At 39.0% G+C, this 23,654-nt stretch overlaps 1 protein-coding gene across 2 annotated transcripts in view; it reads right to left on the reverse strand.

Moving 5' to 3' along the window:
* thada (THADA armadillo repeat containing) overlaps positions 1 to 23,654 on the reverse strand; it is a 198,071-nt gene that overhangs the window by 147,203 nt on the left and 27,214 nt on the right. For both annotated transcript variants that reach the window (XM_061962999.2, XM_061963008.2), the window contains exons 22-23: positions 10,776 to 10,885; positions 2,794 to 2,926 (exon numbers count right to left, since the gene is read on the reverse strand). In XM_061962999.2, the coding sequence (XP_061818983.2) occupies positions 2,794 to 2,926; positions 10,776 to 10,885 (243 nt within the window). The remainder of the gene's footprint in view (positions 1 to 2,793; positions 2,927 to 10,775; positions 10,886 to 23,654) is intronic.

Genomic DNA, 23,654 nt, shown 5'->3' on the forward strand with positions numbered 1-23,654 from the left:
ATACAAAATAACGTAAAATAACGCAGTAACGCATCATGTAGTAACGGTAACTGAGATACTGAATATAAGAAATAACGCGTTAGATTATTAGTTACCGCCGAAACTAACGGCGTTACACTAACGCGTTACGTAACGCGTTAGTCCCAACACTGGTAGTGAGTGAGTTAGTAGTAATAACCAGTGTTCCTTTCTGCTAAGCTGTGACTCAGACGGCCATCCCCGAACCTCCACACACACCCTCTCTCTTTTTCTCTCATTGGAGTGCTGTTGCCGACAGCACGTCTTCTCTGCTTACAAGAAGTTGTCAGAACTTCTAGTTTTTGTCCTTCTTTTCTGGCATTCATTACTTCCTCCCTTCTTTCGGTCTTCCACCCATTTTGCGTGTTTTCACTATCGCAGAGATCGCACGACAAGCCTTCATCCCCAACACTCGCTATATACTTGGGCTCATTAAAAGGAGCATGACAAGTTTTTATGTTCCATGATTCAATCAAATAACGCGACAGAGACAGATGGACTTGAAGATGACAGGAAAGAGATCTCTGCCAAAAAAGCCACACTTTGTGTATATTGGCAAATAGCAGACTTACATAATGCGTACAGGAGAGCAGGCAGACAGATCCTGAGTTAGGCTAAAGGATCCCAGAATTAGTTTTACATTTTTGTCATATTTATAAATCATACATTTCATATCAATCATACCATTTAGAAATCATTGATGTAAATTGCTGCGATGAGGTGGCGACTTGTCCAGGGTGTACCCCGCCTTCCACCCGATTGTAGCTGAGATAGGCTCCAGCGCCCCCCGCGACCCCAAAAAGGGAATAAGCGGTAGAAAATGGATGAATGGATGATGTAAATTGTGTTACAAAATGAGAACAAGAAGTGAATGTATGTGTTAGTACTTTCTATGAAGTGAAAAAAGGGTAGGAATAAATAAAGTTTGTTCTTCCTACTACGTTTTGGACATGTTATAAAAAAAAATTAAAATAGGTAAAATACGTGATGTATATCACATTTAAAGTGTATACCTGACCAACATAAATTTCAAACTACCAACCAGCCAACCAATATTAAATATTGACCAGGTGCGGGGATTGCGCACCTGGTCACAATCAGCTAATCCCCTCGCAGCGTTTAAAAGAACGGCGGCCGAGAACGACGGGGCTGAAGGAGGTGGAGAGCCAGACACCCATGCCGGAAGAGAGAGAGAGAGAGAGAGAGAGAGAGAGTTGGAGAGCGAGCAACAAGACACGCAGCGGAGCGAGTCGCGGAGGCTGAACGAAGGAGGAAGAGGTAGAGGAGCCAGAGAGAGGCGGACGCGGAACGAGCTCGCAAGAGAGCCCAGGGAAGACGACGACACGCGCTGCTGGAAGAGCAGAAGAGGAGGAGCGAGCAGGTGAAGCCGGAGATGGAAAGCGACCGCAAAAGACTTTAAGGTTTATTGAAAAAATTAAGAAAGTCAAAACCTGCTCAGCCCAATGTCCTTCCTCGTTGGTCCTGAAAACCCACACGACGGCATGAGTCGTTCACAACTTGTATAGCGCTTTTCTACCTTCTAGGTACTTAAAGCGCTTTTGACACTATTTCCACATTCACCCATTCACATACTGATGGCGGGAGCTGCCATGCAAGGCCCTAACCACGACCCATCAGGAGCAAGAGTGAAGTGTCTTGCTCAAGGACACAACGGACGTGACATGGTTTTATAGAAGGTGGGGATCGAACCAGGAACCCTCAGGTTGCTGGCACGGCCACTCTCCCGACCGCGCCCATATTTTTTATCAACTTTCCCAGGAGATTTTAAAGTGCAAATATTGATGCTCCTGTTAGACAGATGTAATAAATGTGTTTGTAAAATCCCTTAAAGTTTTTTGGTGCTAAATTAACCACAACATTAGCGCAGCATAGTAAATATCGCTCTTGGTCCAACATTTCCTTAAACATTTTGTTGAAAACAAAACACTTAAAGCTTTGTCCAGCAGTTAACTGACATATACTACTGATGTTTAGCTAAATTTTACTGCAAATGGATGTCGGATCTAAATTTCGGTTATTGGCCTCTTTGACTACTAATAATCGGAATCGGCCCTGAAAAAAACATATCAGTCGATTTCTAGTATATAGTGGTACTTTGGTTTTCATACCCCTTTGTTTTGAGTGAACATTTTCACCAAGAATATGTATTGGTTTTCACACTGTCTCGGTTTGATAATGATAAAACACATTTTGTTGAATCAGTCTCTGGACTGTTTGAGTACGGCTGCAAAATAAGACACTATGGGGCCAAAAAAGTTGCAAGTGCCAGCACTTTGATAAGAAGTTGAGAAACACTATCAGATTCAAGAAATAATTCCTAGCAAATTAAGAAGATGGTGTCCATGTGGCTCTCTCCTACCCTCCTTTTCTACACTCATTCCAAGACCACAGCAAACAATTTGTTAACTAGTCCATCGCCATTGCAAGATTCACACAGAATGATCTCAGAAGAAGTGCTCACTAAGTTTAGAGTGTTCCAGAGTGTCATCAGCATGTTACAACAAGGTTGCAAAGTAGGCCTTTATGTGAAAATGTATTGTTGATTCAGGGATCATACAGTTGCTGTGAATTTTGTCATTCAGCTCCTTGTTAGAGAACAGCAAATTAGTAGTGAAACATTGAACAGTTGGACATGTGCAGTTTATATAAGGTTCACTTGTAAAACCTTTTAGTACAATTCATTTTGAAATTTCACCCAAAACCAAATCTTTAGTCAGTAGTGTAGTAAATTTCACTAAAATTAACCATAGTCACCTGAATATAGAAGGGTATTCCAGCACTGCGTCGTGTAGCACACAGTTTGGACAAGGGGTCACTAGATTTGACTTCTTCCAGAACCTTGGACAACCAGGAGGCTGGAAGCTGCTGCAGGACTCTACTTCCACTCCTTTCACACACAGAAAAACATGTATATTTTTAGTGTTATTTATAGCAATTATTGACCATTTCTTTGACAATACAATGGAGCAGTGGCTGCATTAACGACATTTTGTGGCATCAGGTACAGCAAACACTTTAAAAAAAGAATAGCTGAGGCTATTGTTAGAAGCTGGCCTAACAACAAAAACCCACTCTGCAATACAATGACAACATTTACTGTATTAAAAGTAGGTGTTAGTGCCAAATTCTGTACTCTTATAGACACCTACCAAATTATGTTAGTAAAACCAACAGCAGGGCATAACAGTCCTCCATAAATATCAATTCATATAAAATCAAACGGTGCCATATTTTGATACCTTTGTTGTTTGTGACATCACATCTGGTTGCAGAATCGGCCGGCTCAAATACTTGACGAGGAAACAATCACTCAAGCAACAATCAGAGCGGACTCAGCCTCTAGGTAATGTTATAATTACCAATGCCAACAAAACAACTACGCTTAATATAATGTAATGTATGGCTCCATGATACAAAATACACTAGCTGAATGCAAATTTATATTGGCTTTGCCATGCACATACTTATTAGGATTAACGATTTTAAATGAGGATTTCAAAACTTTTTATGATGTCAATTTATTTCAAACATGTATACATCACATTTTCCCAGTTTATTTTCATTACAGCATGTCCAAAAAGGAGTAGGATGAAGCAGAATTTGGTATTCAAAACTAAAACCAAGATGCACGTTACAATCAAACGGCAAGGGTGTAGTAAGTAAAATACCACTTCATGGTTTGGCAAAGCACAGTAGTCTATGTACTACTGATATCTAACATCTTGGAATTGCAACTGCATTAAACATCTACAAATATTACTTGCAAATGAGACTCAGAAATGTTATATGAAAACATGATATAACAACTACAAAGCACAGGTATCATAATCAGCTTACTTTACTCAAAAAATTGGTACTGTTGAGTACTGGTATCGTTTCTATGGTACCAGGAATTGGTACAGTACCAATTCAAATGTGAAATGTATCCATCCTTGAATTAAAAGGCTGGGAAAGAGTGAGATCTAAACAATTACATGAAGTTATGAGTAACAATGCAGCCCACATGACCTGACTTGGCAGTGAGCGGACATGTGTATCCTCTGACAAACAGCAGTTAGGTATGTGCTGTAAATGTAAGCAAATATTAATGTGAATGAATGACAAGAGGAATGTTACAGTTTGTCAAAAAGAGACATAAAATGAGCAATGAATGTAAGAGTGAAAAAGAACACAGACATTGAGGCACAATCTGAGAGTGCAAACACAGTGGAACACACCGATGCCAGATCCCATGACAGAGCATCAAAAGACTGTGGTTAAGCACCCTGCAATCAACACCCCATTAACCAGCACACACGCTGCATACCGGCCACACACTGCTCTTCCCTTCCTGAAACACATGCATACTTCCACAAGGGCCAAGAAAACACACACATCACACAACCACTTGAATTTCACCCTCATTATAAAATACTGTAGCATTTATCTGATGGAATACAACAAGAAGAAAACAAAATTGACTGGCTAATACAAAATACTGTTCTGTCTGCGTACCTTAACTTTCATTTGTTTTTCAGTATAAAATTAACACCAAAAACAGGAAATAACTTTTCTTTTCAATAATCGCTTCCTTCAAATTGAAAAGCATAAAACTAAACTACACCATTAAAAGAGTAGTCTTGCAGTACACTGTATATACTGTATGTGTATGTAATAATGATAAAGGATTAGTAGAGCGCTTTTGTAGACACTAAAAACACATCAACACAGTAATGCTGTTGATGTGTTTATGAATGATGTAAAGGATTAGTAATTAACGTATTGTGTTATTTTCTACCAGCCTTCTTTCTTGCATTTTGCAACTGTAACAGTGTTTCCTCCAAAAAGTTCAATCATTTTATTCTTGATTAAATTATTTTCATGAGTGACCTAAACCGTAAGAAGCAAATCCATGTGATTAGTTATTTGCTGCTGAGCCCACCATTTTGTTAACTCGCTCATCATGATGACAAGATTAAAAAATCCTGACTTAACTAATCATTATTGTCCATTTCTTTTTAGAGGTTTTTGCATTTTATCAAAAATAAAAAACTAAGAATTCACGAGTACATAAGTATTCACAGCCACTGAGCAATACTTTGTTAATGCACGTTTGGCAGCAGTTAGAGCCTTGAGTCTTTTTGAATACGATGCCACAAGCTAGGCACACCTATCTTTGGCCAGTTTCGCCAATTCCTCTTTGCAGCACCTCTCAAACTCCATCAGGTTGGAAGAGACGCATTGGTTTTCATCGAGGATGTCTCTGTAAATTGTTGCGTTTATCTTTCCTTCTATCCTGACTAGTTTCCTAGTTTCTGTTGCTGAAAAACATCCCCACAGCATGATGCTGCCACCACCGTGCTTCACTTTAGGGATGGTATTGGCCTGGTTATGAGCCGTGCTTGGTTTCCTACAGACATAATGCTTGTCTCATCAGACCAGAGAATTTTGTTTCTCAGAGTCTTTTAGTTGCATTTTGGCGCACTTTTACAAAGGAACAGCTTCCCTCCGTCTTCCCTCCGGCCCTCCGGCCATACAGGCCTGACTGGTGGATTGCTGCAAAGATGGTTGTCCTTCTGGAAGGTTTTCCACTCTCCAATGCTGTAGCTCTGACAGAGTGACTATCAGGTTCTTGGTTACCTCCCTGACTAGGGTCTATCTCCTCCAATTGCTCAGTTTAGATGGCCGGCCAGCTTTAGAAAAAGTCCTGATGGTTCCAAATGTTGTCCATTTATGGATGATGGAGGCCTCTGTGATTATTGAGACCTTCAAGGCAGCAGATATTTTTCTGTTACTTTCCCCAGATTTGTGTCTCGAGACAATCCTGCCTCAGAGGTCTACAGACAATTCTTTCGACTTCATGCTTGGTCTGTGCTCTGCCATGCACTGTCAAGTGTGGGACCTTATATATAGCCAGGTGTGCGCCAGTCCAAATCACGTCCAACAAACTGAATTTAACACAAGTGGACTCCAGTAGGAACATCTTAAAGAGGATGCCCCTGAGCTCACTTTTGAGCTTCATGGCAAAGGGTGTGAATACTTATGAACATGTGATTTCTTGTTCTTTATTTAATACATTTGCAAACATTTCTTAAAAACAAACAAACAATAAAGCGTATTCACATTATTACTGGGTATTGTGTGTAGAATTTTGAGGAAAAATATTTTTTTTATTCTATTTTGGAATATGGCTGTAACATAAAATGTGGAAAAAGGGAAGCGATACGGATGCACTAAACTACATTTTCAATGTTTGGCTAGGTGAAAATAACGACATTCTATAACTTCAACTTGATTTAGAGTCCTTCGGTCCGGTACGTTTTTTTACTTGCAGGCCAAGTCCAAGGACATCTACTTCCATACATTGTGTCTGAAATGGATTTTCAAATAAGTCAAAATGTCCGTTATCCGTTATGTCAATTTTCCAATTGTGCACAAAATCTAAAATTTGAAAAACTATTCTATATTTGTTTTTTTTCATTTTGGGTCGGAAGAAAAAATATTGAAAAACAAGTTGTTTTTTTTAGTGTTGGTTTTATTTGAATGAGCGGAAGGTACACAGTTCCTAAATCTTCTCACCTGTCGCAGATCTAAAGAGTTTTTTCCACAAGTAAAGCCACAATTCAGAGAAAACATAATTACTTTTTTTTATTTCTTAGATATTCCTCACAAAAACAAAAATAGTGAGGGTGAATAGTGAGCATATGAGTAATTGCTTTGGTAGTTCCTCAACAAAACTTAAAATACAACTGTATTTGTAAAAGAAAAAAAAAAGAGTCTCTGCTCAACATGATCTATTTGGTAGTTCAAAAAATAAAGATAAGGTTAAAGACATTTAAGGATTTTTCATATAAAATAAGCTTATTGATCAATATCCTTGAGAACACATTGCCTTCCTAGTGAGATACGTCAATGGACCATGTCAAGTGGATTAGACAAAAGATTTGCTCGGTAGAAATGGAGAACGCAGCTACAACTTGGAACTGATTTTACTTTGTGACTTTTGCCTTTTAGCTCCTTGTTGGAGAACAGAAAGTTATGCAAAAAATAGTGAAACTTTTAACAGATGGACAAAAATTTAAAGAAGCTAAAAATAAAGTTTACCTCTAAGGGTTATAGTGCGTTTTAGATTTGTTGTATTTATTAGAGATTTGCCTGCTCGTCAGTTGCAGTTTTGTATCTTTCATTTAAAAGATCAATAAAACCGTGACACAAAAGCCAAGCAGTTTTATGTTTTGTATTGTGTTCCCTGACTGTATCAAAAATGAACCGAATTGTGATTAAAAAAATCAAGGTATGCACTGTACATCATTATAGCGTACAGTGACAACCCTGATTTCCACCAAGTGGTACAGTTTGGTTCAGTTCATTACTTCTTGTAGTGTTATTTCCTTTATGTTAAAACAAATCCAACCTCATGCCTCCTTTATCCACCCTTTGTTGGGGTGTCTTTGGGAGATTAGCCGTAACTGTGCTGATTAAAGGTCAAACGAGAAGTCTTGTTCTTTTTATTTCGTGCTCACAGTGTGTTTATCTACAAGCGCAAAAAAAGTTTTTTCAAGACTTCTCTACGCTTCTTATTCTTCGCTCTTCTGACTAGAATAGCTGCATTAGCAACACGTGGCCATACTATGTCACTACATTTAACAATGCAATTAAGCCAATGAATGAATAGACATGGAAATTACTCTATTAGCCACATATTTTAACTGCACTTCACTATTATCCTGAATGGGGGCAAGAAGCCTCCTGGCTGATGACCGCAAAACGCTTCTTTTTGTATTTTCCTTGTCTTTGAAAATGTTCATGAGGTGTTTTAGGCTGAAGACAACGTTGTCAGTCTCCGGCCTCCACACGAGTCCAAGCACCTTTAACAGTCATGTGCTTCAGGTTCTACTGTAAAGTCAAAGTCACTACCCTGCCATTTGGCCTTCAGTACCAGGGAAATTTGCTGTCCATTTACAAAGACTCATGCCTGTGGTTGACATGATTTCCTTGGGACCTCTGTTCAGCACATTTTTTCAACATATTTTGAGCATGCAACAAAACCGTCTTTGATTGTGTTAGCAACCTGTGGGTGACTTGGCTGGTATTTCTCCAGGTGATGTCCAATTGTGGCTGCAAGCAAAAATGAGCTGGATGACACGAGTCATTCTCATCGAGCACAGTTTTGTTTGCTCCGTGTCAGGGGGTCCAGTGAGCCACAATAACCTCAAAGCGTCTCTGTCCTCTTCTGCAGTTGAAATCTGAAGGAAAGCCTTGGTAATGTCTGTCATGAAAGTGATAGGATGCAGCATGAACCTGACAGGAATGGCAAGGCGGTCTGGATTTAGGTTTGGTCCAGTGAGCAGACAATCATTGCGCAATGGGCAGCCATTTTAATGTGCAGAGGCATCAAAAAGAACTCTCAACTTGGTTGGTACCTTGTCCTCTCGGATCACAGCATGGTGGGGCAAGTAGTACTCGACATTGTTTTTTCCAGCTTCCTCCATGTATTTGGTCTCTGAGACACTTTCACATGTTCCTTGTTGAATGTAATTGTCTATTACATTCCTATAGCCTTTGAATAGCATCTCATCTGTTTTCAGTTTCCTTTTTAAACCTTCAAAGCTTTTAAAATCGGACAATTCTGGTTGCCTGGAACTCCCGGTGAGTCTCTTTTTTATGGCAAATTCACATTATATCCCCTCTTTTTGTAACTGACTGATCTGTTGAGCCTCAATGTCATCTGCTTGTTCATCACCTTTGTTGGAGATGCCAATCTATTCTATTTCCCAGAATGCGCACAGCAGTTCTGAAACTTGTTTAGCCTCATCGATGCAGATCTTCATGCATGAAGCTTCATTAATGCTTGCCATGGACACTGGCCCTTGTACTGTCCAGCCAAATAAGGTTTCTATGGCAAGAAAACCTTTCCCATTTGTCAGAAACTATTTTCCAATTGTAGTCAGCACCAATCAGCACGGACAGCTCCAGTTCTTCATCACTGCTGCCGAGACATCTGCTGTTGTCAGTGCCTTCTTTTCTAAATTCTGCCGGATTTGCTCTTCAGTAACCTGCATAATGGCTGAACTGACTTGTGGCATATCAATTCCTTATTAAATATGTTTTGTAGTATTAGCTTCACAACATCACATCCCATTGTAACTGCAGGGTTGCTGCTAAAAGTGTGAAGTCTACACTTCTGTTAAAATATAATAACCACTTATTTTTCTGTTGTTTGGATAATTTACATTAGTTTTGGGCGATACTACAAATTTGTTAAGTGATCGATTACCAAGTGGTTACAGGGCAAGTATTGGCCATACCATCATCATCATCATCTGCCGTCACTCGGGGTCTAGTATGACTGCCCTCCTTTTTGGTCCTTGTGGTCAATCCTGGACCTGCATACCCCACTTGGTCTGCCGTGGAGGTCTTCACTATTTGTCCAAAGCTGGGGCAGAGGTTGACAGGTAGCAGGGCACGTCCACATACCGGTGGGCCTGCATGCCGCATCTTTAGGGCCCCCTGCTGTTCTGAGATCCTGTACAACTTAGCCTGGAAGCGCGAGGATGTCAGTTACCGTGTGTGGCAAAAAGGAGGCATGTACGGGTCTTGGCAGTGGAAATGCTATGTACCTGTAAAAAAAGGGGCTAGCCGGTGGCGGTAGCTGAAAGCAGAAAGTAGCAAGCAGAAGCAGCATGCATTACCTACAAGCACTACTACTCCATCGGCCATACCAATGCTGATATTGGTACTTTAAATATAATACTATTTATTTGTATGTATTTATAAAAGGGACAAGCGGTAGAAAATGGATGGATGGATGGATTATTATTATTTTATGGAAATTATTATTTTATTTATTTCCTAATGACCTTTATAACAAAGTCAATAGTATGAAAAAAAAAAACAAAAAAAAAACTTTATTGGCTCTGATTTAAATACTTTGGTTTTTGCCCTTAATGAGTAAAAGTAAACAATCAAAAAAGTGAAAAGAAAAAAAACTTTTGTGATAAGAAATATCGATCTAATCACTGTAGTATCAACTATACATTGATAGTATAGTTGTTGTTGCCAATATTTGCATGGATTCACCAACCCCAGTTTACATTTTTCTCTTTCTTAGCGGTTAGTTCTGCTTTTTTTTATCATCCTAGAGTGTGTAGTGTCTCATGGTTAGCTCGCCCTCATTCTCCAGCGATAATGTTACTTTATTTGCCGCCATGGAGGCAAGGATTACTGACTTAGAAGTTGCATCACACTGTGGAGGGACAGTAGCGGCTAGTTTGCTTGTCACTGTCGAATTAAAGGAACACAATTAGGATTTGTCATCAAAATACATCATCACGATATGACGATCGTATTGAAAGCTCTATAGTGGGCCATACTTATATATTTAGTATTGTTTATCATCTTTATTGAGCAATTCTATTTCAATGTAATTAAAAGGAATATTGAACTGAACCATACTACTTCGTGAGCATCCCTTATTTTACCAATTAAACCTACAACAAAGAAGACAACCTTTCATGACAGCCTACAATCTTGCATGACTCCAGGAAAAAAGGAGCAAGCCTTTAAAAAAGCAAAGGTAAACTAAATGTCATGCCAACCAGGCCTCCACATAAACAGTGTCAAACTCATCATGAAGAGTGATAGGAGAGGATGCCGTACTGGCTTAATTACAGTTATCCTTGCGATGTGCAGTATAATGTCCACAGCCACTGAGCAGTATTACCTTTCAACAGGACACACTGTATGTTAACACATACCTGCATAGCATGTCAGTGAGGCGGACAAAGCCCACATATGCCAGTTCAAAGGCGCCACGATGACGGGACTGCAGGAGTTGCTGACGGAAATACAAGCCAACCCCTTTCACCTGCAACAGCGAGAGAATCTGTGTTGAAATATGAAATGAAACACAAGCTGATAATTTTGAGTACAGGTACTGAACAGATTCCTGCATGCATGCAGACTGGGAAAATGTTGTCAAAAAACTTCTTGGTTCCAGAGGAGGCTGACCAAAAAATGAACATATCTCCATGCTAAAAATATTTCAGTTAGTTTATTTTCACAGTAGATGTCTTGAACTTATTGAGTTTGAGATATACTCGATTTTTCAGCATAAAGTAAAAGGAAACTTCGAATCATTGTGTAGCCTCACATATTTTTCACTGGTTACAATGTAATGGTAAATGGGTAAAGCACTTTGACACTATTTCCACATTCACCCATAATCACGACCCATCAGTGTCTTGCTCAAGGACACAACAGATGTGACTAGGATGGCGTAAGCTGGGGATTGAACCAAAAACCCTCCAGTTGCTGGCTCGGCTGCTCTACCAACCGAGCTACGCCGTCCCCCGACCCAACCTGTACAATTGTGTCAAGATAATTGATAAAATACTCATGATTATGATAAGCAACACAATACGTGTTCTGTTATTTAAATGAATTACATTACTCTTAATGCCATTTACCAGTTTTAACAGTTAAAGCTCGCTGTAAGGGAAAGTGATGTGAATCTTTCGAAGGAGGTCGAGTATGAAAAAAATTTACATTGAGAACGCGGTTTAATCGTGCCACTCAGACACTCAGTAGAAAAATTCAAAATGATAGTGATTCCTTTAGAAACTGTCGAATGTCGGAATACAACCTGAAGCTGCGATCAACACTACCAGATTCCCTCCAAATGCTTGATTGATTAAAACAAAAAAGAAATGTTTAAATTAATCATGAAACCAACTCTTTAAACATCAAAACATCAAGTTATTAACAAAATATACCAAAACAATTTTCCCACGCCAATCTCCACGACTGTAAATTATTTAATCCCATAAAGATCAATCAAATGCTGACATAGCGTTCTCAAAGCAGTGGTAACAGCAAACTAAAAGCAAACATAACAGGGAAATAAGAAGTTGTTTTTCCACTAAAGAACTGCAGCTCCACTTTAGCCTTTTCTCTATTTGGCATGAAAACTAAGGCTCTAACACTGTCAACAGGCTTGTTTTAGATATACCACTTAGTTTTTGGCCAGTGAGCAGCGAGTATTTCCAGCATGAGAGCAGCATGGCAGTAGCGTGACAAGTGTGTTCAAATAAGGATGCTGAGACATCGGCATAATGGCCAGTCTAAGTAAAACCATCCAGTTAGTAATAGTGTTAGCAACATTATTCTAACTATACACACACACAGACATACAAGTGCCATTTCTGTGGCAGTATGTAAACTGGTGAGTGTGTAGCAGGTGAGGCGGCAGGGCGAGGCGGACGCAGCGCTCTAGTGCCCTGTCATTAAGGCTGTGGTGTCACCGCCACCACTGAGAGAGCCAGCCCTTGGCTTAGTCAGGGGTGGCACAGAGGGCACAGGGAAGGATGTCAAAGATCTGGTACAAAATAAACAAACAAAAAAACAATCCAAATCGACCCCTTCTTGAATCACATTTAAACTAAAAGACTTGAACCCACAGGGGACTGAGCATTTGCCAGTGGGGCTAAAAAGCAAAACCATAAAGCAAGAAAATGATTGAATGGAAAACATTTTTATTGGCCTATTTATTGATCGACAATGTGTTTACTGTTTCTTGCCCAAAGTCTGCTCGGATTTGCTATACACATTCTTAACCATGCAATCTAGTATAGATGAAGGATAAACGGATGTGTATAAAAACTGAAAAATTTAGAAGAGGTGGAAGAAAAATAAAGAGCTGAGGCAGCCGTCTCATTCAGCCAGATCGCAGTTTAGTAAACTCGACTGACCCTTCAGACATAATGTAGACCAACTTAAACACCCAAGCACAGAATGAGTAAACCACAAGTGCACCAAGCACAATGACTTATCACATTGGTTTGCAGAATGGCCTCCCAGGACAGGCTCGACCTCACTAAAGTAAAAACAGCAGTCTGTGTAAGACGGCCGACCGAGGTTGTCGGGCCCAGACCACTGCGGTGCTAAGCGAGGCCAAGCTGGGCCTTTGTTTTGTGTGTTTAAAGCTTTTTCTTCAAGGTTCCCGTCTGTGTAACGGTTTAAAAAGGCCAAGCAAGCAGGGCGGGGGAAGGGATTTATTTAGACATCAACTTCCTGTTGGCAAGAGTGTCTATTTTCCTGAAAAACTTCCCTGTGGATAGAGAAGTTTCCCAAGTGTAATTACATCAACTCGTGACATTGGCCAAAAAGGGCTAGGAAGCACTCTGATTGTTGTTCTTTCTACTGAAGCAGTTATCTTCTGAATGGTATATGAAATTCCAGTTTAAAAATGGCACCGATATTTGATTACCATAAAATTACCTCACCACCGATTTCTTTTGCTTTATTTTAGTAATTTTAAAACTGCAAGTATGTTGTGTTAAAGGGGAACTGCACTTTTTTGGGAATTTTGCCCATCGTTCACAATCATTATGAAAAATCTGCCGACGGATGGATTTAAAAAAAAATGCATTCTAATTATTAAACAAATGTAAATAAAAGTCAGCTTACAGCGGAGCCAATGGGAGCTTTACAACTCTGCCCATAAAATCTGATAAATAACCATTCAAAAAGTATTAGTGGTATTGTGATTATAAGCGCTAACGCAGACAAACTATTTATAGCGGCGCCGTGATTCACCACAGTCAACGTGATCACTTCCGTGTGTCCCTATGTTTACATTATCGAGTGGTCTGCTTCCATGCTCCCTGTGAGTTTATTGTAGATCATAAATCATGCCCCTCACCTGAAAAGTAGATGGCTGAGGAGATAATTCGACAAGTTTGGACACTTTGACAGCCATTTAGGACCTGGAACTGGCAAGGACGACACAAAAAGCGCTTGTTCCCCCTCACACCGTTTCTTTGCGGGGATTATGAGACATTTTTCATCTAAACCGGACTATATGAACATCCTAGCAGTCGGCATCCTAATGACAGCAGACCTTGCACAGTAGGTGATGTTTGATTATGTTTCTTGGCTCTCATGAAGTCTGCAGTGAGCAATAATCAATGATGAAGAAAAAAAAAAAAAGCAAACGTAATGTGTTTTTGAAATTAATGCGCTGCGTATGATTAAAATCATCAACACAAGTAAATATTAAATGTAATTATAAATGTGCCTGTTACTACATTACATATATCCCTACATCATGTATATAAAACCCTAATATAGGTGTTTGGATGTTTTTTTGGGGGTTTCATAGGCAGAATTGAACAGCTCCCATAGGCTCCTTGTAAGCGGACTTTTGATCTAACTTATTTAATGTTTAGAATACCATCCATCCATCCATTTGCCTCCGCTTATCCGAGGTCGGGTCGCGGGGACAGCAGCCTAAGCAGAGAAGCCCTGACTTCCCTCTCCCCAGCCACTTCCTCTAGCTCCTCCCGGGGGATCCCGAGGCATTCCTAGGCCAGCCGGGAGACAAAAAATTACCATGAATTGATTAACTTGGACCTCGACTTAAACAAGTTGAAAAACTTATTCAGGTATTACCATTTAGTGGTCAATTGTACGGGATATGTACTGTACTGTGCAATCTACTAATAAAAGTCTCAATCAATCAATGAATTCTCAATCAATAGTCTTCCCAACATGTCCTGGGTCTTTCCCGTGGCCTCCTGCCGGTCGGACGTGCCCTAAACACCTCCCCAGGGAGGCGTTCTGGTGGCATCCAGACCAGATGCCCGAACCACCTCATCTGGCTCCTCTCGATGTGGAATACATTAACAAAAATCCATCTGTCATGTCTTTCGTAATGAATGTGAACGATAGGCAAAAATTCCAAAAAATAATACAAACATAGCAGGCTATTATCTCACATTGTAAAGCAGTCTAAAAAAAGAGTGAAGAGTATTGACTTTCAATCAATCAATCAATGTTTATTTATATAGCCCTAAATCACAAGTGTCTCAAAGTGACTTTGTTAACAATATTTGTGTTATGTTCAGGTAAAATGTTATTTAATTGTCCAAAGCAGTAGCAAAGCAGTCAGCCAGGGCAAAAGACAGGCGAACACTTGCACACAACACCAAGCAATGCAAAACTATGCACAACACTAAGACATCCACAAATAATGCAGCAGGCCCGTCTACGATGTAGCGCTGGCATATAAAACACTTTGAGGGTTAATGTCAACAGGTGCGCGTCCTATTTGCCAAACAGAGGGAAGTGTGTCAATTAAGGCTGAAACGACGCGTCGACGTCATCGGTTACGTAAATACGTCGACGCCGTTTTTGTGTGTCGACGCGTCGCATATTTACATCACACTACCGTCATGGCGGAGCGCAAAGCAGACAATGCGAGTGGTGCGAGCGAGGGGAAAAAAGCACGCCAAAAGTCGTCAAAAGTGTGGGAGTATTTCAATAAACGGCCTTATAATGTTGTAGCGGCAAACAGCTGTCTCGTCAGCTGACGCGCGAGCTCGCAACCGTGGCTGCTTAGCAACCAGCCAAACCCCACTTAATAAAATTATATTTTATCTTAGAGCACATCCGCATCCCTATTCACCTAGGCAACCCCAGGAAATGTATATAATTCGGCATTATTTCGGCCAGTCGGCTTATATGATCAGAGCCGATCAGTTTACTTTCACGCGCAGGTATAACGCGGCGCACTCCCGTATCATCTGCTGGTGCGCGAGCCCGGTAATTAGACAGCTTTGTCAAATCAAGGAGTACAAAAGACGCCAGCGCAGAGTGGAAAAACGTTTAGTTCATTACAGATAACCCAGAGTTGTGCCAAAAGTGTACCAAAACCAAAAGCTGAACGGACAGCCGGTAAGATTTCTCTTTATTTCTCTTTGTGGGTGTGGCGCACCTGTTGCGCTGGTGAGATGGGGGGTGCGGGGGAGTTGTGTGCATGTAGCGTGCTTAGTCTGGAGGCTAAATACACACAGTGTTTTGTGTAACTGTTGTTTAGTAAGGAAGTGTTGATATTCTTTGCTTAGTTTGATAAATGTTGGAGCAGTTTGCTTCATCAGGAGGGTGAAGTCGCTCAACTTAAAAGTGTTGGATTTAACTGTGTTGGATCATTGGCTGCTGGTGAGGGCATAGAAAAAGGGGCATTTTTCTACCAGTAGACAGCGTTTAAGATTGAGTGTTTCACTGCTAAATTAATAATATATTTATATTGAATATGGATTTTAAATATGTATCTAAATAGGTGGTTAATTGGTTAGGTATTTATGTATTTGCATATTGGGTTTTCTGCTGCATTTATCTATTGTGTTTTTGGTGTTTAAATGTATTTTATATGTATCTTGGTGCATTTATGTTGAGACAATTTATTTAAAATCTGTTTTAACTTAAAGGGAAAAGATGTGTCCATTGTCTTGCACTTGTTTAATGGTTAAGAGTTTGATAGCCTAATTAATAATTGTAAATTATGGGATTGATAATTGATTGATTTTTTACAGCATGTTAATCTTGTGGTGTTTTGTCCTTAAAGGTTTTTCACCTACTAAAGAAGCTAAAGGCTACTAAAGAAGCTAAAGGCTACTAAAGAAGCTAAAGGCTACTAAAGGCTACTAAAGACAGCTAATGACAGCTAAAGAAACTAAAGTCTTCTAAAGTCTACTAACACTGCTAAAGACTGCTAAAAAGACTAAAGAAGAAAAAAGAAGCTGTTTCTTCGTTGGAAAAACTGTTGCAAACTAAAGGAAAATAAAAGGAAAAAGTAACTACGGTCTGGTCTTTTGAGTGAAATTCAGAAGCCACATTCAGCATTGGTACATCCCTTCAAGTGTGGGATAAGCACAGCGAAAAAAGCAAAACACTTGACAGTTGTTGTATGCACACTGTGTCGAGCGGAAATGGCCTATCATAGCAGCACAACGGCTATGAACGAACATTTGAAAAGAAAACACCCGACAGCGTTCTTGCCATCACCATCAACTAGTCAATCGTCCGCGTGAGTATACGTTGTCATCATTACACAAAAACATGAATGTGTCATTAGTATCTGCGTTGTAAATTCATAAACTAAAACACTGTTTCGCTCTGAGAGGCGCGTTTGGCGTGCCTGTTCAGTATTTACAAAGACGCGCTCTTCTTTAATGCTAACGTTAATTAGTTGTGCAAATACCTTTTACAACATTAACAGTTACATATACTATGTACAAACAAACAATTAACTTTCACTTTAATCATACTATGATTGTTGTGTTATTTAGCAAAATAAGCAATACTTTTACTTTTGTTGAAATGTTTACACTGTTACAGAATATTTCGTTTTGCACTTTTTTGTATTGGATGTTTATCTTTATTTTTGCACATTTTAAAGCAAAATAAGCAATACTTTTACGTTTGAAATGCTTATACTATTGCAGAATATTAAGATTTGCACTGGATGTTTACTTTTATATTTGCACATTAAAAAGCAAATAAGCTACTTTTAATTTTGTTAAATGTTAAAAGTTTTAAATGTTTACATTGTTACAGAATATATTGTCATGTTGTTGTCAATGTTGACTGAGTGGCCATACTTTTTTTTTCTGCACCAGGAACACTTAACTTGCACACATATCCAAACTGTGCTGAACTGGGCTTTTATTTGGTTTACAGTCATTGTTTTTACATCTTATTTGCACAACAGGATCACAAACTATCCTGTTTTTCCATGTATTATATTATATTTATAATCTATTCCTATTAGCCTATGTTATTATTTATAACCTACTCTATTTCAATAATTATGTACATACTATCATTCATGTGTACTACATTTCATGCCATCGGATGTGTCTCTTGTGTGCTGGTATGCCAATAAAGTTCCTTGAATCATTGATTGTTTAATGTGATGTGCTGTAAATATGACTTGACTTGTCTCTTGCTTCACCTGAGCAAGAACTTGACTTGCTTGAGTCTTACCACAGTGACTTGGGACTTGCTGAAGAATTTAAGAAACTTAATTGTGAGTCCTGACTTACACATGAGAGACTTGCTTCCACCTCTTATTATAGCATATGTACCATAGCTTGTAAAAATGACTAACTACCTAATTATCAATTAGAATAGTTTATTCTGGAATATAAAGCCATTTGTTAGCATTGGCGTGATGTGATGACACTAGTAGACGCTAGGATGTGTTTTTATCAAAGTTAGAGGTGCTAAGCAAATGTCTATCTCTTCTGTGGAAGTAGGGCTTTCACCGATCCAACCGAGCCATTCCAAATAAACACCGGAGCTGTCAGAATCTAACCGACTCGCAACTTTGGTGGGCTTTCCCTTATACCTTCATAAACTGTGTAATAAAGGCTCACTGGCCTACACCTTTTGAGCTACTGTGAAAAGACGACAAAACTTCTTGGCAACCACTAGCTTGTTTTAACCCAACTAAAAGCCTTTGTGGCACAAATTATCCTTACCCTAAGTACATGAGAAAATGTATCTTAAACTATGTTGATCACTGCATATCAACAACTACTGCTGTTGCTATGGTGCAAGGCAGTGACAGAAACATCTGTACTGTTGCTGGGCCAACAGAGATGGAACACAGAATGCTGGCTGACAGAGACAAGTTTTAGCTCCAAATAAGCACTCTCGCACTACATGCATGTGCCCATGCATGTCATCGCTGCGGTAGGGCAGAATGACTTTGTCAGTACCCAACTTTCCAAACACAACAGGACTCACCCCCCAGACTGTCAACGCCACATACAGACTATTCCCTCACACAAAGTGTTGACTTGATGAATGGCGGATACAAAAGAAAATAAGGATGTCATAAAAACAGAGGGGATCAGAGTTTCCTCCTATATAAGTTACACCATTAAAATGTGAAGTTACAAAAACCCATTTTCAAATATAGTGCTAACTTGGCTTACGAGCGCCTTACCTTATGAAGGTTTGAAATATGAGCCACCTGTCTGCTATTTGTTTGGGTTACAAGCTAGCTTCATAAACCTCGTCGGCGTGGCAAATGCCAGAATAAACCCCTAAAATTCCACCATACATCCGGTGTCGCACTAACTAGCATTAGGTAATAGCAAGACAAACAAAACTTTGTTTTTCCAACCATGGGTCCAAAGACAAGTAAGTGTGAAGGACAGTGCCGACATGAAAAAATGAACAATGTTCATCGAGTTAAACAAAAAAAAAATGAAAAACTTGACCGATGGCGTCCGTTTAGCCAACTTGGGGAAGCAGTACGATCATAGCCCTTTACAAGGAGAAGTCTATTAAAGGGCCCTTCTAATGCTGACAATGTTAGCACTTATTTTATAGTTCTGGTCCTAAAAATGATGTCTGCAGGAAAAATTACCCCCAAAATAGACACAATAGGGATTTCAGGTTTTCTAACTTTTTCAGCACATTGTTTTGGTAGTATATTGTTATTTCCACACCTTTTTTTTTTTACGCACAGAATCAGAGCTTTGAATCAGAGTCAGAACCTGCAGAAAAAAAGAAATATTCTGAACAATACGTGTTGCACAAGTTTTCGCCACTTTTTGCTGCAATAGACTTTGTGGCTCCTCTTTGGCTTGGAGCAGACACACCAGTGGCTACATTATAGGCCTGGGCGATAATACGACAATAAACATGTACTCAAAAAAAAAGGGAATTATAATCAAAGAAGAGTTACATTATAAATACAAAATGTTTACATTTAACATATATTTCTCACTGGTCCTTATTTTAGATAGGTCATAAAAAATATAAATAATTATCAATCTCGACAGTTATAAAACACTTATATTGTGATATTTTTCAGTCATATCGCCCAGCCATACGACATTATGAAGCTTAATAGTATTTCTTTTGCCCTCTTTTGCTGATGTTTTATTGCTGGAATTGTACCTTGAGTTAAGTTGAATTGTGTTTGAGAAAAGGCTGGATGAACATAGATGGATATTTATATTCCTCTTTAAGAGGAATTAAAATTTGAAGGAGCGTTACAAGGATTGAAACACACAGGGGCATGCAAAGTTAAAAAAATGAATAAAAAGTATTAAAAATATCATGACAAGCTTAAGAAAATACCCCTACCAGGCAGACACTGAAGATAGGGAAACAGGTGTCTATATACTGACATATTAATATATCTTCATTGCTCAAGTTAACCATATCAGTTTTGAGGTATTCATGGTCCAGGGCGAGAAAAACGTACAATTAAGTGATCAAAATAATATTTTTATAGGCCTTTATCTGCACTGTCAATATGGGGAAATGGGCTCGAGTTCTGTGGAGGATCTCACACCAAGAGGGGGCAACATATCGAGTCTGGCTATGAAAAAAGGTAATTCTAAGCAATGTTAGTTATCTAACCACTTATCCAAAACTAATTGATATGATGGGAAATGACTGCAAAATTAAAGAAAATATGTTGGTGAAATTTGGGTCATCAAGGCGCTAATCCAAAATGCATTTAAAGGGGACTGATTATGCAAAACCAACTTATTTTTTTACATATTAGTACCTGGTTTTGGGAACTGCACAAATCCTGCAAATTTGAAATCAAACCAAGGAGGCATGGCGAAGATATTCATAAAATAATCTTGCTTTCCTTCATACTTCCAAACAAGCCGTTTGGAATTTGCTCACTTGGTGACTTCAGTAGATATCTCCATGTATAGTATAGATTTACCCGAAAAGTTGCAAGTCCGCCATTTTAATCCGATGCTAGCAATGAATAAGCTCCTTCATTTCCTCTATCCTCATGTTGTGTCTCCTGTCTCCTACATGCACATGTATCCTCCACAGTTGCCATATCTAAATCAGCGTATAGTTCCAACTTTTATCTGTCAGTAAACTCAATAAGGAAGTGCTAAAAACTACAACATGGCTGACAGGGTGCAGACACAATCAAAGTGGAGGCACATAAATATGACCGCCCCCAAAACAGCGAATTCTGAACAGACCCTTAGAAAGCGGCTTGAAGATGATGTTTAACACATAATATATGCAAAACTTTGACCAAAGAACCACCATTTCAAAAAGAAGTGTTTTAAATGTAGAAAACTATCATAATGTGACCCTTTAAGGCTGTTATAAGGGTGTAAAATATATACATTTTTAACTTGAAGTAGATCTATTACTGTAAGCGAAACCAATTTTATTACCTAATTGTATCTGTTTTTGTGTATTCGGGATCTGCATAGGTCCCGGAAATTTTAAATCAAAACATGGAGGCATTGCGGAGATATTTATAAAACAATCCTGCCGTCCTTCACACTTTCTCCAAAAGAGTCGTTTGGAATTTGCCCAATTTGTGACGTTTTTCCATTTGGTGACATCATCTGATAACTCTATATATGGTAGAGGTTTCCCAAAGAGCTTTGTGCGAGTCTGCCATTGTAGTCCAACATATTCAATAAGTTATTTATTCTTGTCTGTTCTCTTGTTATGGGGCTAACTGTCTCGTACATGCACATGCATCCTCCGCTGTTGCCATTTCTAATACAAAGTAGTGTATAATTCGAAATTATATCTGTCAGTAAACTCCATGTGGAAGCTCTAAAAATTAAAACATCGTTGATAGGGTGCAGACACAGTTGAAGTGGAGGAACGTAAATAAGACCGCCCACAAAACGGTGCATCCTAAGGAGACGGTCAGAAAGCGGCTTGAAAATGGTCTGTAAAAATGGTCTGGGCAAAATATTTACCAAAGAACCACGACTACCGTACATGTAATGTAAACCACAAGGAAATGTTTTTTGAATGTGTCGCAAGGCATTCAATCGATCGCAACTGGACTGTTTGGTTTGTCTTAGAAGATGTTTCGCCTCTCATCAGAGTAGGTTTCATCAGTTTGTGCTCATAGATCTAGTCTAGATCTGACCCATCTAAGTCTATGAGCATGAACTGATGAAGCCTACTCGGATGAGAGGCAAAACGTCTTCTAAGACAAACCAAACCGTCCAGTCGCAATCGATTGCATGCCCTGAGATGACAATGACCTGGATGAATGAGGACATTCATAAACACGTTTTAAATGTAGAAAAACAATCATAATACGAGCCTTTTAACAGTAGTATTTTTATTTCTTAGCTATTATCATAGTTTGTTTTTTTGTCTCACCAAAAGCAGATTATATTTGTAGGTGACTCTACAATCAATTTAGTAAGTGTAAACAACACACATTCAGCACAAAAAACACTTCCCACTCACTCACTCAGGTGTTTAAATGCAGAGTCAACTGCTTAAACCAACCACAGAAACACAAACACACAAGGATACTCACTCTCTACCCCCTATATAGCCAAACAGAGCTTTTGTCTGCTACTCTTGCTATTATAGACTTGAACATGCTGAACCACTCATTCCTCTGCAAGTTTGCCCGTGTACTTTTGTGGATGTTGTTTGTCGTGCCCAGTGTTTGCCTGCTGGTGGTGGAAGTGATTTAGAAAGAACGTAGTGGAAAAAAGAGCCACATTGTGGTCATTAAAACAGCAGGGTCACGCCTTAAATTCTTGGCACTAACAAGTGAAGATACCTTACACATTTTGAGGCTCTACCTTTGCAGTGCGCAAACTTAATTACATTTTATGATACTATCTGATTTCATATTTTAATATAGTTCGGCTTTGCATTAAATGCATCTATTTGACTATCCCTGATTTATTTTTGATTTTCATAGTTTTATTTTGTTCGTTTTTTTAGGACCTGCATTTCCGAAATGTAAAAATATAGAACACAGATAAGTCCAGCAAACACACAATTTCTTCACATTTGTGTGGTCGTACATTCATGTCTGTTGTGGTCTCTATTATCATGTCACATGTATGTACCGGTACTGTATATGCTAAAAGCATGGAATTACATAATGTATATTAGTGAGTTTGAACCCCATGTTAAGTTTTGACAAACCTTGGTTTAAACTGATTGAGTATCTGTGTCATTGATTTGCGCTTTACATGATGACACAACTTCTGTTAAAAATAGACAGTGTGTATTTGTATTGGTGTATAGTGAAGCTCCCCTGGAAGGCACAACAGCCGTTGAGTTAAAGCACAATGAACATCCAAACTTCCTTGAACAGGTTCAAAACCAAAGGCAATGCTGGTCAGATACATATATTCCAAGACTTATCTTTTTAATCCAACCAGCCTTATATGTATAGTACCCTCAGGGCAACTGGCTCATTCGAAATATATGAACCAAGTCACCATCACAAAACTGTAAATAATTAAGCTCTGATTTTCAGAAGCTGGTATGGTAGAATTGACACATATTTAAGTCTGTTTATTGAATGTATCTGATTAATTTCAAATATATTTTAACCAGTTAATTGAAGAGTATTAAAAAACTAGATACAATGACGCAGAATGGGGCAACTACCTGTTGTTAAACTAAGGCATCAAGACTTAACCATTTTACGCATTGTACTTTAATATGTTTTTGAAACAGAAATGTTAACAATGCTAACAGCTAGCATGCTAAAAACCTTTATGGATGCATCGTAATAACATGGGAACATCTCTTGCTTCAATAGATGGTTGTTTAAGTGTTAAATCTCAATGTTAGAGAAAAATGCTGAAGAAGATGTCTATCCTGCTGGGAACTATCTATGTAAAGTCCATCCATCCATCCATTTTCTACCGCTTATCCCTTTCAGGGTCACGGGGGGTGTTGGAGCCCATCTCAGCTGCATTCAGGCGGAAGGCGGCGTACACCTTGGACAAGTCGCCACCTCATCGCAGGGCCAACACAGATAGACAGATAACATTCACAATCACATT

Source organism: Nerophis lumbriciformis, linkage group LG02 (assembly GCF_033978685.3).
Source record: "Nerophis lumbriciformis linkage group LG02, RoL_Nlum_v2.1, whole genome shotgun sequence".
Classification (NCBI taxonomy): Eukaryota; Metazoa; Chordata; class Actinopteri; order Syngnathiformes; family Syngnathidae; genus Nerophis; species Nerophis lumbriciformis.